Source organism: Myxine glutinosa, chromosome 1, assembly GCF_964187855.1.
Source record: "Myxine glutinosa chromosome 1, kmMyxGlut1.1, whole genome shotgun sequence".
In the NCBI taxonomy this organism is placed as follows: Eukaryota; Metazoa; Chordata; class Myxini; order Myxiniformes; family Myxinidae; genus Myxine; species Myxine glutinosa.
Genome location: NC_136261.1, coordinates 176,064,272 through 176,080,453, shown reverse-complemented (window position 1 = coordinate 176,080,453; position 16,182 = coordinate 176,064,272). Strand labels below are relative to the sequence as shown.

Here is a 16,182-nt window from a genome sequence, read left to right as displayed (position 1 = left end):
GCACTTCCCCAAGCCCAGTGGCTGTGTTTGTCTCGTCTAAGTCCTATGTTGTGTCTCGTGTATTCATGTGTGGCAGCTCCACTACGAGTCGTAGATCCCATTAAATAAAAAAATTAAAAAAACTTTTGTGCTGTGGTGCGTGCATTCTTGTCAACCCATTTCTTTTGCCCACTCTCTGTCGTTCTGCTCATATATATGCAGCGACCCATTTTATCCAACAAAGTTTAAAAAGAGGGAGAAAACAAACAAACCAGAGCACGTCTCAGAAAAGTCATTTAATGGTTATTTCACACAAAAAAAGTCAGAGAATTTTTAAACCTTTCCCATTCTGCAAAGCACCCCTAACTTTTACTTGCTCCAACACAAGTTCTTAAAGTCAATCCGAAGCATCTCCAAAGTCATTTTATTCATATTCCTCGCTATCTTCCACATACATTTATCGAATCCTTCGTTCAATTGTTAAACTGTCTTTAGGAAGCAAATTCCTTAGTTTGAATAAAGTTACGAACCACTCAAAAGAATCTGCCGAATTTATCATTGCAATTTATCCCCATCCTTCGGCATCCAATCAGGTGGTTTCTGAAACGAGCACTGAAGTAGTGAGTGACTTGGTAGGCTTGTCATCTTCAGTTCCTGGCTCTGTGCTATCCACTTGTCCCGCACTTCCTCCTGGACCACTGATGTTGTGTTTGGCTCGAAAAGCATTGAGCGCCTGGCTCTTCTCTGTGACTTTCTGGTTCAAGTTTTCGAGCGACTTGACAATCTAGAAAAAGACGGATTGGGGAAGATCACACATCATTTACATTGGGAGGCAGGAACCTCAAATGTTTGAAACAAATGTTATGTAAAGAATATCCCAAGCTTGTGAAACGGTAGAGACAACACTTATTGCCATGATTTTTTTTTCTGAAGGTGAGAAAGCTGGCATTGACTACACTAGAGAAATACCCATGCTACGCACGGGTGGGAGGCCAGAAGCAAACAGGCAATGCAGATACGGTGAATGCTAAAGCATGAAACCAATAAATTCCACATTCCTGTAGCACCTTCAGTCGCACGTCAGACATGGACAGCAAGTTCGTGAAGGACTTCCATGAAAAACGTACACAGTCGCAAACAAACAGGTACGTTCACGAAAAGAAACATCGAACGTGGGACCGTGGCGGATCTGCATATGGCGATGGCAAAATATCAGAAATTGAAGGTTTTTTTTATTTTAAACGATTCATATAAACATCGGTTGAATCATATCACACGCAAATCATCAAAATCTAAACATTATCTTTAGAATTTCAATAAAAGCCACATCACTTCATATCGGTAAATATTGTTCCATCGTGTTTCAAATCGTGATCGATACACTATGATCGTGATCGATAATCATGTTCACAGTCGCTATGTCGTATGTACTCCCGATACGTGTACCAAATTCCCGATACGTGTAACTGTACCAAATCAACAGTTAAAATGATTTTGAGCCAATAGCTGTTACGGCCTTGGCAAGATCGATGGAGACAGCGATCTGTTAGCGATTGATGGAGACATGTTGCTTTCCCGGGTGCAGCCGTTTGCGCGTCGTCACAATGAGAACAATGAACGTCATGCGAACGCGAATGTTATGTGGGAGTTCAAACTTGAGAATGCTGGAGACGAAAGCTGAAATTGGGAAAACTAAATAGCCTATTTTACTCCTGGGGATCCTAGGATTATCCACCGAAAATATCTTTGCGATCGGTTCAGCAGTTTTTACGGTAACTTCGAACGGACAGACAGACGGAGATTTGGTGAATCGACTACATGAACGTAGACTATACATTTATGGACTGCATGGATGTAGAATTCCATTGCACTCTAATACTGAGACACAAATGTAGAAGACGCCAAAAACATGAAGAAGGTCAAATTACAAATTTAAGAGATGTGCGATGAGTTGCACAAAAGCAGTGTAAGGCATGGATACATGAGGTGAGGAGCAGGAGGGGAGGGGGAAGTGAGGGACAGAGAGGAGCGGCGAGTGGCAGATGAGAGGGCGTGCAGACACAAGGCGAGACGGAAGGTATAAATGTATTATTTTTAACAGTGCTGAACATAGGTATAATAACTACTGTCTTAATTATTGTGGAAGAACTACCTGGTTGTAATTCAATTCCAGGGCAGGCAGCACTTCCCCTACTGTCCGTTCCATCAGAACGCCGCCCACCATCCGGAAGCATCGCCTCTCAGGCTCCACGTCCTTCAATGCATTGATTACGAGTCTGAAGTCACACGCAGGATTAAACCTACAATCATATACTTCCATTATTATTAATCTACCTCCATTATTATAACATGCCGAATCACGTCTCTTGACCAAAATCTGCAAATACAGGAAGAGTAACCTGTACTATTACCTTTTGTTATACTCTTTCCATGATGCTTGCAACCAAATAACATGATTGAACCTTGTTCTCTATTCAGCAAAGCTTTTGTTTTCATTTTACAAACCATTAAGGTAAATTTGTATTTTAATACATTTTACAACAACTTGAAACCATTACACCTGTTTGCTGATACAACTCCCAAAAATGGCTTCTTTCTCATGCATAACCATAGGGGATCATAAATTACACAAAAAGACGAAACAATTACTGCAGCTACTGATGGGGAGGGGGTGTGGGTATTGTCGTGGCCTTTCTGATAAATTATGAAAATTAATTTGACCTCACCTGCATTCGAGAATTTTACACTTGAAGCGTCATTAAAAACAGTATTGTTCAACTTAGTTGTAGAAATATAGCAGAACAAAAGCCAATAATTAAAGAGAAAAGGATAATTTTTACCACCTTGTTCAAAATAGTATTTTTGTGTCAGACGGTTTTTGTGTCAGACCAAGTTTGAACGTAAATGGACTTGTCATAGAGAAGATATAAGCTCCCCATTACACTGAACACAGTAAAAACAACACTGAATCACAGTAATGCACTTTTTGATAAAATGTCTTGATTGAAAATATGCAAAACTATATATGTACATGTTGCTTGATATATGAACATTACATTGGCATACATTACATAGCATTATATTATGCATGGTTACCATGGTAACCAGATGCATACAAATGATGAATTACCACTTTACAGCTTATATCTTCTCTATGACAAGTCCATTTACATTCAAACTTGGTACATCTATCTATAATTCCAGTAATATCTGTGTGTGTGTGTGTCTGTATGCGACCGCTGTTTCTCGACAACTACCGGTCCGATATACTTGAAACTTGCCAGGTATATTGCTGGGGGCCCGAGGATGTGCCTTTTCAAGGTTTGAAATTAATCGGACAAGTGGTTCCCAAGGTATGGTCTTATTACTCCCTCTTATTGGCTGCCCATTTGTGTGGGCGACACCATGTTCTGGCCACCCCTTTCCCCCTGCTGGGCGATCCCTAGAAAAGGTGTTCCGTCAGAAGCAAGGGCTCTTCAGCTGACCGTGCCTTCCATGAGAGCAACGGATGTGAACCAGTGATTGGAGAGGTTGTGCAGGAATGAGGGGCTTCTAAATATGTGGACATCGCTGTATACTCGCAAGCCGTTCGCTTTGGCTTTGCGAATGGACCAAACCATTTCATGTAAATAGAGGGGGGGGGGGGGGTTCTGTGGTCGTTACTGCCACGTGGTTTCAAAGTTGCCAATGGACCAAACCATTTCATGTAAATAGAGGGGGGGGGGGGGTTCTGTGGTCGTTACTGCCACGTGGTTTCAAAGTTTTTTTTTGTTGTTGTTTGCACGCATGTTTTTTTGCACGCACGTACGGGCAAGCACGTACGTGCGGGCACGCCCTAGTATATACAATACTAGGAAACAAACATTTTAATTGATGCATTTGTATATTTGCAAAAATTTTTGTTTTTTTTGCCTTCAATGGTATAATGCCCCCTTAACATGGGACATCTGTGCCCGGGGTACATAACACCCGCAATGAACCGAAATGGTGTTTTAGTTTACTGCGTTCAATCTTGCGATTACTATTTGCCACGGATCACCCAAATTGCAGCCGAACCTGGCGGTGCAACACGCGGGGAAGTCTCATGATTTAAATTGGTTTATTGGGCAATACGAGGATAAGAGTAGACAAAGCGCGATTAATAAAATAGATGAAGGAAGTGGTTGTTAGACACAAGTATAGATGAGGGAGCATGCAAACTTATGTACAAGGAGAGAAATAACCCACTCTGGCAGCAAAAAGAAATACTGGGACTTGCACAACAATGGGGAACGAGCGAGGGTTTGAGCAAGGTGCGGACTGGTTTTAGGTCCAGCATGGTCCATGTGGTGTGGGTGTTGCGCGGGGCCGGCGGGGTGTTGCGCGGGGCCGGCGGGGTGTTGCGCGGGGCCGGCGGGGTGTTGCGCGGGGCCGGCGGGGTGATGCGCGGGGCCGGCGGGGTGTTGCACGGTGGCGGAGGATGGTGATGAGTTAATCGAGGTGGGTGCGAGAGATTGGGATGCGGTGTCCCCATTTCCAGTGCAGTTCTGCTCTGCACAATGACGAAGCAAAGGGGTATGGTAATGAATGAAGAGAGAGAGATGCTGTCCTTAAGTTCCAGCTCCAGCTGTGGCAGTGGCACCTGTAAACTTTGGGACCGCCCATATACACGATTACTCCCTCTTATTGGCTGCCCATTTGTGTGGGCGACACCATGTTCTGGCCACCCCTTTCCCCCTGCTGGGCGATCCCTAGAAAAGGTGTTCCGTCATAAGCAAGGGCTCTTCAGCTGACCGTGCCTTCCATGAGAGCAACGGATGTGAACCAGTGATTGGAGAGGTTGTGCAGGAATGAGGGGCTTCTAAATATGTGGACATCGCTGTATGGTCAGAGTAATGAGGTTGGCCATGTAATCTGGCTTGATTTTGCTGATAATTTTCTTTCTCTGTTCATTTTGGGACTTAAGAGCGTGTAGAATACGGAATTGGACGCTGTCCAATTTACAAATGACGTTTTGATACCTTAATTAGGCATTTAATTAAGGTACCTCAAATAGGCATTTAATGTAACTAGCAAGGGTACCCACCCTATGGGTGGGGCTTCAATTGGGAGGCCCAAATGAAAAGGTAAAATATCAGAAATTGAAGGCTTTTTATTTTATTTTAAACGATTCATATAAACATCTGTTAAATCAGATCACACGCAAATCATAAAAATCGGAACAGTATCTTTAGAATTTCAATAAAAGCCACATCACTGTTCATATTGGTAAATATTATTCCATCGTGTTTCAAATAGTGATCGATACACTATGATCGTGATGATCGTGATCGATAATCGTGTTCACTTCTCTCAAGCAGGGATTCAACCCGTGTCCTTACAAAAGGTCTTTGTCCGAGGTCACCGAGTTCGATCAGTGCAGCCGTGCAACGATCGGGCAGCCATTTGTGCGGCACCCGGGAAAACAACATCGTCACAATGAGAACAATGAACGTTATGCGAACGCGAATGTTATGCATGAGTCCAAACCTGAGAATGCTGGAGACTAAAGCTGAAATTGGGAAAACTAAATAGCCTATTTTACTCCTGGAGATCCCAGGATCCACCCAAAATATCCTTGCGATCGGTTCAGCAATTTTTACGGTACCTTCGAAGAGACAGACAGACGGACGGACTTTTTTTTTTTTTTGTATACAACATCGAGGCTCGTGAAAGAGCGAACATTAATCACACAAAAAGTGAAACCGACACATAAAACACAAAAAACAAGGGGAGCAGTAGACAAGATGGGGAGAGAGGGGGAAGGACACAAACACAACATTTGAGAGCAGGGACATCGGGAGAAATGTGGGAGGGGCAGGGCTTTGGGGGAGGTGGGAGAGCGAAAAAACATATGAACACTGCAAGGATTTCCAGGAAAGAAGTTGGAATTTCCAAAAAAAAGAAGTGTATCTGGGGTGAATTAGCGGGGGTAGAAAAGATCAAGGTTTTGGATGGGGGAAGATAAGAGATGGTAGGGTCAATCCATGTCAAATCATCAAAGAATCTGCCGTCATCTCTCAGATTTTTGTAAAACTTTGGGAACCAATTGGGACCCATGAAAAACAGCTAGAACTCAAATATTTTTGCTAACAGCCTCTTAATTAGTGAGATACAGGTTAACGAACTTTGGACTAATTAGCGCGATGTCGCGAATTCAAATGGCCATATCTCTAAAAGTATAACACCTAGAGAGCTGGTTGTGGTGTCATTTTAAAGGTATTTTCATGCCCTATAAATTTGTCTGGGCAACATTTTCCTACCTCCAATCACAAAAAAGTTATCACAAAATATAAACTTCAATCGTGAATCCAAAAAAATGTATCCTTCAAATTTCCTCAAATTCATCCCAGATGTACCTTATGATGTCAAGAAGCTTCCACATAAGTTTTGTGATGGGCACTCCAATAGTTTCTGAGATATGAGCAATAATGTACATGTACGTATGGCATATAGGTTCGAAAATCAGCATTTGTAATGTATTATACAATCATTCTAACCTAGCCATGACAGGGAACACAGGGAACAACCATCAATTGCTTTGAAGTATCATGTACTTTCATTTTCAACTGGGCCTGAGGGGAATTCTCATCTGGGGAATTCCAACTGGGATTTCCCATGTGGGTAATTCGAGGTGATGCAACTTTCACAGTCTAAGATCCCCAGGGAAAGTCCAAGTTGGCTTAGTGTAATGCTTAGGCCTGCCACCAACAGAAATTGGCAGTTCACTTCTGAAGGAGCTGCAGAAAAATGACGACTGCCAAGGAAAAGTTCATCTTGAAGCAGAAATCCTGCTGCAATCCCTTTGGAGCTCATGAAAAACCAAAGTCGTCTGGCTTGAGAGCTGTTAGCCAAAAAGCCATAGCCGCTCATCCAAGCCTCAAACTGCAAAGTGCACAGAAAATCTGTACCCAGTGTCGTAAGAAACTGGCAAAAAGACAACCAGGTGTGGTAGAGACTCAGAGTGAAATACCATTACCAGTGACCAGCAGCACTATTAGCAGTAGTGAGGACAATGATGGTGGAGGTGAATCACCAATACCAGGCAGTTCAGGGGAGTTTGAATTTCATTCTCCTGAAATGGAACTGAATACACTGAATGAGTCTTTGGGATTGATTGGAGAATCACCTATTCCAAAAAAGAGACTTGCTGCAGATAAATATGTGAAATCCAAAACCAAGAAAATCGGTGACACTGTGAAGAAAAAATTGGAAATCGCGACAGGATTGCCATCTAACAAACTCCAGGATGCAGGACAGGAGATGATAGAACAACTCAAGCACAAGTTTGAATCAACGACCAAGAAAAGTGAACAAGTGCAGGTGCTGACTGTTCTGCCAAAAAGCTGGACAATTGCTGAGATCACAGAGGAGTTTGATGTGTCAAGCTACATGGCTAGGAAAGCAAAGGCATTGGTCAGAGAACAAGGAATTCTCACCATGCCTAACCCAAAGACGGGAAAAGCGATTTCAAAGGAAATTGAGGAAAAGGTCAGGGAATTCTACTTGTCAGAGACCATAAGCAGACAAATGCCTGGCATGAAAGACTTTGTTTCGTTCTAGTCAATGGGAAAAAGCAACATATGCAAAAACATTTAGTGCTATGTAATCTGAAGGAAGCATATGAGCTTTTCAAGGAGGCCCATCCGAATGTAAAGATTGGATTTTCAAAATTTGCTGAACTCCGTCCAAGGCAGTGTGTTCTAGCAGGATCAAGTGGAACACACTCAGTCTGTGTTTGCACAACACATCAAAATGTAAAGCTCATGTTCACTGGAGCAAAACTGGATTCTGTGACTGGTGGTGAGTTTAAAGACTACAGTCACTGTCTTGCAGCTATTCAGTGCAACCCACCTCGCATTGAGTGTTTTTTTGGCAAGTGTTCAGAGTGTCCCGGAATGGCGGGTCTTCGAGATAAGCTTGAAACATATATGCAAGACAACATGATCGACCAGGTGCAGTATAAACAGTGGACATCAACTGATCGGTCGAACCTTGAGACGAAAGTTCAGACAGTTGCTGACTTTCTGGATTCTTTCCAAAGCAGCCTTCAGAAACTGTTACCACACAGTTTCATTGCCAAACAGCAGTCGCGTTACCTACAGAATCTGAAGAATACACTTGAGCCTGGTGTGTTCCTGGTCATTGCAGACTTTGCGGAGAACTATAGTTTTGTAGTTCAGGATGCATCTCAGTCATTCCATTGGAACAACCTGCAGGCCACAATCCACCCGTTTGTGTGCTACTATCGGCAAAGCATGCAAGATAAAACTCCTGAACACATAAATTTTGCCATCATATCAGAATGTAACATTCATGATACCGTGGCAGTTCATCTGTTCCAAAAACTGTTCCTTCAATTCCTAACCACCAAATTTGGACAGCGCCCTAAAAAGGTTTGCTACTTCTCCGACGGATGTGCAGCCCAGTACAAGAATCGGAAGAACTTCAGCAATTTATGCCTCCATGAGGAGGATTTCGGTGTCCCAGCTGAATGGCACTTTTTTGCTACGTCGCATGGGAAGGGACCATCTGATGGAGTTGGCGGGACAATTAAGCGGTTAGCAGCTAAAGCCAGTCTCCAACGACCATATGATCAACAGATCATCACTCCTCGCCAACTTTTTGAATTTGCTGATTCAGAGATTGCAAATGTCAACTGCCAGTTTGCAACAGCAGAACAGTATGAACAAGAATCAAAACTACTCAAAGCAAGATTCGAAGAGACCCGCACAATCCCAGGTACACTAAAGCTACATTGCTTTGTTCCTGTGTCTAAGGAAAAAGTCACAGTTCGAGCCTTTTCGTTCTCAGCCGAAGAACGAAAGGAACATGTGAAACTTACACCTGGGATGATCGATCACAATGTCTCAGCCATAACCGGTTATGTTACAGTGGATTATGATGGTCACTGGTGGGTTGCATGTGTCATGGAACATACCCCAGAGAGGCATGAGGTGGATGTTAAGTTCCTCCATCCACATGGACCATCCCCATCATATACATTTCCGGAACCATCAGACCCTCTCACTATTGACTACCAGGATGTGCTTACTACTGTTGAACCAACCACTGCAACTGGAAGGACATATTGTATTTCCAAGAAAGAAACAAGTGCTGCTGTTGCTGCATTGAAGAGGAAATTGAAAGCCTAAGTCAGGTTAGTGAACACTGTGTACTTGAACTCACTTATTGATTGTATAATACATTACAAATGCTGATTTTCGAACCTATATGCCATACGTACATGTACATTATTGCTCATATCTCAGAAACTATTGGAGTGCCCATCACAAAATTTATGTGGAAGCTTCTTGACATCATAAGGTACCTCTGGGATGAATTTGAGGAAATTTGAAGGATACATTTTTTGGGGATTCACAATTGAAGTTTATATTTTGTGATAACTTTTTTGTGGTTGGAGGTAGGAAAATGTTGCCCAGACAAATTCATAGGGCATGAAAATACCTTTAAAATGACACCAAAACCAGCTCTCTAGGTGTTATACTTTTAGAGATATGGCCATTTGAATTCGCGACGTCGTGCTAATCTATCTATAATTCCAGTAATCTCTGTGTGTTTGTTTGTACGTTTGTACGTTTGTTTGTTTGTCTGTGACCGCTGTTTCTCGACAACCACGGGTCCGATATACTTGCAACTTGCCAGGTATATTGCTGGGGACCCGAGGATGTGCCTTTTCAAGGTTTGAAATTAATCGGACAAGTACTTACCGAGCTATGGCGATTTAGCCGTTCGCCGTTCGCTTTGGCGTTGCGAATGGACCAAACCATTGCATGTAAATAGAGGGGGGGGTTCTGTGGTCGTTGCGAATGGACCAAACCATTCATGTAAATAGAGGGGGGGGGGGGGGTTCTGTGGTCGTTACTGCCACGTGGTTTCAAAGTTTTTTTTTGTTGTTGTTGTTTGCACGCATGTTTTTTTGCACCCACGGATGGGCACGCCCTCGGATGTTTACACACACACACCCCTACACAAATTTTTTTTATTTATTTTTTTTGGCAAGGAACGGGCACCCACGTACGGGCACGTCCTAGCTTATATATAGTACGGGCATGCCCTAGTCTATCTATAATTCCACTAATCTCTGTCTGTGTGTGTGTGTGTATGCGACCGCTGTTTCTCGACAACCACGGGTCCGATATACTTTAAACTTGCCAGGTATATTGCTGGGGACCCGAGGATGTGCCTTTTCAAGGTTTCATATTAATCGGACAAGTACTTACCGAGCTATGTCCAAAAAACGATTCAACCAATCAGAGAGCAGCGAGCTATCGCGTGTGCCGAACGTGGCGAACACACTCTGCCTCGGACGGCACATTTGAGAGCGTATTCATTTATTTCACGTTGGCAAACTATGTTGGCGTTAAACTATGTTTTAAAACTAATTAAAACTACTTTGCGATTCATCGTAACTGCGATTCGTAACTGCCGTTCGCTTTGGCTTTGCGAATGGACCAAACCATTTCATGTAAATAGAGGGGGGGGATTGTCACCGTACTCGCAAGCCGTTCGCTTTGGACCAAACCATTTCATGTAAATAGAGGGGGGGGATATAATTTTAGATATATATATAGTACGGGCATGCCCTAGTTAGTCCAAAGTTCGTTAGTCTGTATCTCACTAATTAAGAGGCTGTTAGCAAAAATATTTGAGTTCTTGCCGTTTTTCATGGGTCCCAATTGGTTCCCAAAGTTTTACAAAAATCTGAGAGATGACGGCAGATTCTTTGATGATTTGACATGGAATGCCCCGGTAGTGAACAGCTGTTTTAAAGACCAGGAGGGAGGAGTGGGATTGAGGGGAGTGGGGGAGTTTGTTCCAGAGGCGGGAGAAAAGAGGAATGAAAGAGTGAAGGTGAGCAGAGAGCCGAGATTTCGGCAGTTTAACCATCAGAGGGTTGCTGGCAGATCTTGTGCGACCTGTAGGAATATTTGGGGGACAGAGCACAGAGAGAGCTGGGGGTGCAAGGCCGGAGAGGAGTCGGTAGAAGACAGAAAGACCACCTACCTGCCTGCGGTGAGTGAGTGAAAGGCCCTCAGAGATGGCTTCATCGCGGGAGATTCCAATAATTCTGAAAGCTTTGGTTTCAACAGCGTGAAGCCGAGCTAGGTGTGAGGCAGGAGCACCGGCCCATAGGGGAGAACAGTATTCCATTGAGAACTGATGGCTGATCATCTCCACTCATGGCTGATCATCAATTTGGATTCAGACCAGGTCATTCTACTTTGAACATGTTGCTTCTGCTGTCTCAACAATGGATGGAGGTCCTCAATGCCAAACAGGAAATCAGAGCTGTCTCACTTGACATATCACGTGCCTTCGATACGGTCTGGCACCCAGCTCTGCTCACCAAACTCTCCTCCTATGGTATCCATGGAAATCTCCACTCATGGCTTGCGGACTTCCTCTCTGGTCGTAGGCAACATGTGGCCCTGAATGGATTTCTCTCATCTCCCCTTCCTGTTCTGGCTGGAGTTCCCCAAGGTAGTGTTCTGGGCCCTGTGCTATTTCTGGTCTTCATCAATGATCTCTCCTACTCTCTGGAAAATCCTCTCCATCTCTTTGCTGATGACTCCACTATCTGCCGCTCCATTCCTCATCCCTCAGATCGGCAGTCTGCAGCCTCCTTACTCTCTGCAGACCTGGACAAAATCACAGACTGGTGAAACAAGTGGAACATGTCTTTCAATCCTGATAAATGTCACACTCTTACAATGTCTCTCTGAAAGGACCGACTGGAAAACCCTCCCATATACTTTCTCAACAATCCTCTCCAAGAAGTTCTGTCGCTCAAGCTTTTGGGTCTCACTATCTGCCATGATCTTTCTTGGGAAAACCACATTTCCAAGCTGGCCTCAAAAGCCAGTCGCGGACTGGGCATCTTCCGTCTTGCAAAGTCCTTCCTTGGCACACCTGAGCTCCTCACCACATACAAGGCTTTCTTCCGCAGCTCAATGGAATACTGTAACCCCCCTTCTGGGCTGGTGCTCCTGACTCACACGTAGCTTGGCTTCACACTGTTGAAACCAAAGCTTTCAGATTCATTGGAATCTCCTGCGAGGAAGTTAACTCCGAGGGCCTTTCACTCGCTCACCGCAGGCAGGTTGGTGGTCTTTCTGTCTTCTACCGACTCCTCTACGGCCTTGCTCCTCCAGCTCGCTCTGTGCTCTATCCCCCCCAATATTCCTTCAGGTCGCACAAGATCTGCCTGCAACCCTCTTATGGTTAAACTGCCAAAATCTAGGCTCTCTGCTCACCTTCACTCTTTCAATCCCCTTTCAATCACCAGTGCTTCCTGGCACTCCTGAGGGTAGACACACACTTTTTCCGAACTTGGTGGAAGGAACTGAGATTGCCTTCAGTTGGATTTGCCTTCCAAGAGGCAAAGGCAAGTTGTTTCAGGGCAACTGCCTCACCACAAGATTCAGTGTACCATGGACGGGAGGAAGGGCAAGACAACTGAAGATGAGATGGGATAAATCTGTGCATGAGAGAGAGAGAGCAGTTTGCTTTGGAAGAATTCCCAGGAAGAATTGATGTCAGAGGCAGTCGAGATGTGAGACCAGTCCAGGTGATTGATGGCTGCTTATAGCCCATGCCAGTCGGCCTGAGTGAAATGCCAGACTCGTCGGCGCTGAGGAGGCTCCCTGAGAATGGCCAGAGAGATGTCACTTTAACAAGCACATGATCAGAAGAACCGATTGAGCAGAAGAAGAGCAGCAGACATTTGCAGGGAAGTTAGTCATAACCAAGTCCAGAAGAGAAGATACTCCATTGACTGAGATCCGGGTCGGGAAATTGACAGATTGTGTCAGTCCCAATGAGTCGCAGAAGTCCTTTGCTGAGGTGCCATGGCTGGTGAGAGATGAACCCACACCCAGCCATCTGGCATGATGACAGTTGAAGTCTCCACGTATGAGGAAGAGAGAGTTTGGATGAGTTGATAGAAGTTGGTCCATGTGTCCGACAGCGAAATGTAAATGGAGTCATCACTGTTTGGAGGACGGCACAGAAAACATATGAACAAAAGGTGGGAGCGGAGAGGAAGCCGTTGCCAGAGGTACTCCTGGGGGTGGGGTGGAGAGAGGGCAGTGCAAGGAGTGAGGAAGAGAGTTTTTGATAAAGATAGCCATCCCACCACCAAGACGAGGCTCAGGTCTATCATACCGGAGGAGGGAGTAACCCGGAAGAGATATTAAGGAATCGGAGACATCTTGAAGGAGGAAAGTTTCTGTTAAGCAGATCAAGTCTGGATTGTCAGAAGCAACCTGAATGGAGAGATCAATCAGGTTTGAGCGAAGGCCACGGATGTTTGAGGTTCATACCGTTAATGAGGAGAGAGGGGGAGCATTGGGTGCAGGACAGGGGAGGAGAGGGGGGTAGGGTCAGATGAAGGATGAGAGGGGGAGGTAGGAAGAGCAGTTGATTGTGTGTCAGAGATTACAGAAGAGTTACAAGAAAGGGAAGGATGAGGAGGACGAAAGGTTTGATGGTGATGGGATGAGGCACAGTGAGGGTTGTTTGAGAGGGGGGGGGGGGCAGAGGAAAGTAGAAGGTTGGGGGAGGTGGAGGTGTGAGATAGAAGGGAGACGAAGTGAGGAGGAGGCAGCTTGAGAAGGAGGTGGGAGGTGGGAGGAGGGAGAATTTGGGAGGGATGGTTGGGGGGGAGATTGAAGGGGAGAGGTTGGGGGAGTTTTGAATGGGAGGGGCAAGGGGGAATTTAGGAGGGGAAGGGCAAGGGGGAGTTTAGGAGGGGAGGGGCAAGGGGGGAGATTTGGAGGGGAGGGGCAAGGGGGAGATTTGGAGGGGAGGGGCAAGGGAGGAGTTTAGGAGGGAGGGGCAAGGGGGGAGTTTAGGAGGGGAGGGGCAAGGGGGGAGGTTTGGAGGAGAGGGGCAAGGGGGAGGTTTGGAGGGGAGGTGCAAGGGGGGAGTTTAGAAAGTGGATGATTAATGAAAGATGAACATTTATAACAAATTTGGTTTATTGTGATTTTCAAGTTCGCGATCCGTTTAAGAACGATGGAGGAGGGGTGGAATGAATGAGAATTTAGATCATGTAGTGAGAAAGAATTATGAGATTGAATATTTTTTTGAAATGGAATGAGTTGAAGAGGAAATTGAAAGGAGCCTTTTAAATCGGAAGAAAAACAGCGTGTTGTAATAAACCACTGAATAAACACTCCAGGGGAAAGTTAAACATATTTAAACAGAACCGTGAAGAACAATCTTATATTCACAAAAATACCAATGGGGAGAGGGAGCCTCGAGGGACAACCACGAGTCACTTGAACAGGGCAAAATGTGGAAGGCAAGGGGATAATGGGGGCGGGCGAGACAGCGCACGTGGGCAGAGGCAAAAGCACACGAGGAGAAAGGGAAATAAAAGGTTGTTTTTTGGGGGTTTTTGGGGGGGGGGGGTCCTAAAATTTAATTCATATCGCACAAAATCGACAAAAAACACGGTCGAATAAAGGTGAAAAAACGCAATGGCTTTTCGCCCTGAATTACGTGCAAACGTGTGACGGGATGGAACATCACGTGATCGCTCTGAGCGAATCAGCGAGCTGCTCGCACTGGCTGAGATTAGCGGGTACTTCGCTGAAATGCGCTGAGGTAAATATGAATAAAAAATATGGATCTCGTCAAATATTGTCTCGGCCATGTTCGTCCCAGGCTCAATGGCCATGTCTATGCCAAATATCAAGCACGTGAGCCTCTCTGTTTCGGAGTCTATCGGTATCGGTATCACTCATACTCTCACTCACACACACACACACACACACACACACACACACACACACACACACACACACACACACACACACACACACACACACACACACACAGTTTTATATATATAGATAAACACCCGAGAAACTTCCAAGGGACACGAAAGGTTCACACACCGAAAGATAAATACAGTTTCGACAAAATACAATTGTGAACAGACTTAACTTTGAAAACGTGGAGACCGTGTGGAGCTTCGAAAATCCGTGACGTCGTCTCCAAGATCTCGTGAGATCTCCGATCTCCACAAATGATTTGGTGAATTATAGTAAGACTGAACTGATTACCCAATATAGTGAATGCCTCATAACTTCTGAACTAATGGACATAGGATGGTTTTGGTGTTGAGATGTAGGTTTTTTGGTACGGGGAATTGATTGGAACAAAAATCTTGCCGAGTGGAACAATCCTTATTGGCATAAATCCAAGATGGCTGCCCACAAACCCCCTGATATGGAGATTTCTTATAACTACCAACTTGGTGGAAATGGAACGATGATTTGTGTATTCCAATATTGATTTTCAGGTATAGGGAATTAATTTTCTATTGGAGCATCCCACTTTAGTATAAATCCAATATGGCTGACGTTAGATACACCCAAAGTATACCCAAAATGGGTAATCTCTTAACTTTCGAAGTAAAGGACAGAGAGACTGGTGATGCATCTAATCATAGATTTTCAGTCATGGGGAGTTGATTGAAGAGAAGATTGTGTTTGAATAAATAAATCTATATATATATAAAACACAGTTTGTGTGTGTGTGTGTGTGTGTGTGTGTGTGTGTGTGTGTGTGTGTGTGTGTGTGTGTGTGTGTGTGTGTGTGTGTGTGTGATGTTACCGATAGACTCCTAAACGGAGAGGCTTACGTGCTTGATATTTGACATAGACATGGCCATTGAGCGTGGGACGAACATGGCCGAACTCAAAATATTTGACGATCCATATTTTTTATTCATATTTACCTCAGCGCATTTCAGCGAAGTACCCGCTAATCTCAGCCGGTTCCAGAGCAGCTCGCTGATTCGCTCAGAGCGATCACGTGATGTTCCATTCCCGCCGCCAGACTGATTCGCTCAGAGCGATCACGTGATGTTCCATCCCGTCACACGTCACTTCGCCTTTTATGCGATCGTGTTTTGTATCGATTTTGTGCGATATGAATTAAATGTCTTTGAAACAGCTGTGAAACGTCTTTCCACAACCCTTCCGTAACCGATTGGAGCAGTTTCTTGCCGCACAAAACGAGATCGGCGAAGCAAGTTGGTCGAGTCGTGCTGACCAAGATGGCGACACGGCGGCTTCACTTTTCACGGAGTATGAGCGTTCTATATATTTTCAATTCAGTGTGCCCGTGATTTGTAATCCTTGGGCCTTC

General features: G+C 44.6%; 2 protein-coding genes across 2 annotated transcripts in view; both read right to left on the bottom strand.

Annotated features, from left to right (window-relative positions):
• Positions 1-260: 260 nt before the first annotated feature.
• The window catches only part of PFDN2 (prefoldin subunit 2), a 31,348-nt gene continuing 15,426 nt past the window's right edge, over positions 261-16,182 (bottom strand). Inside the window, exons 2-3 of the mRNA XM_068102413.2 lie at positions 2,132-2,255; positions 261-763 (exon numbers count right to left, since the gene is read on the bottom strand). Coding sequence (XP_067958514.1) covers positions 569-763; positions 2,132-2,255 — 319 coding nt within the window. The 3' untranslated portion in view covers positions 261-568. The remainder of the gene's footprint in view (positions 764-2,131; positions 2,256-16,182) is intronic.
• The window catches only part of LOC144889833 (uncharacterized), a 191,209-nt gene continuing 190,394 nt past the window's right edge, over positions 15,368-16,182 (bottom strand). Inside the window, exon 3 of the mRNA XM_078771038.1 lies at positions 15,368-15,387. Within this exon, the coding sequence (XP_078627164.1) occupies positions 15,368-15,387 (20 nt within the window). The remainder of the gene's footprint in view (positions 15,388-16,182) is intronic.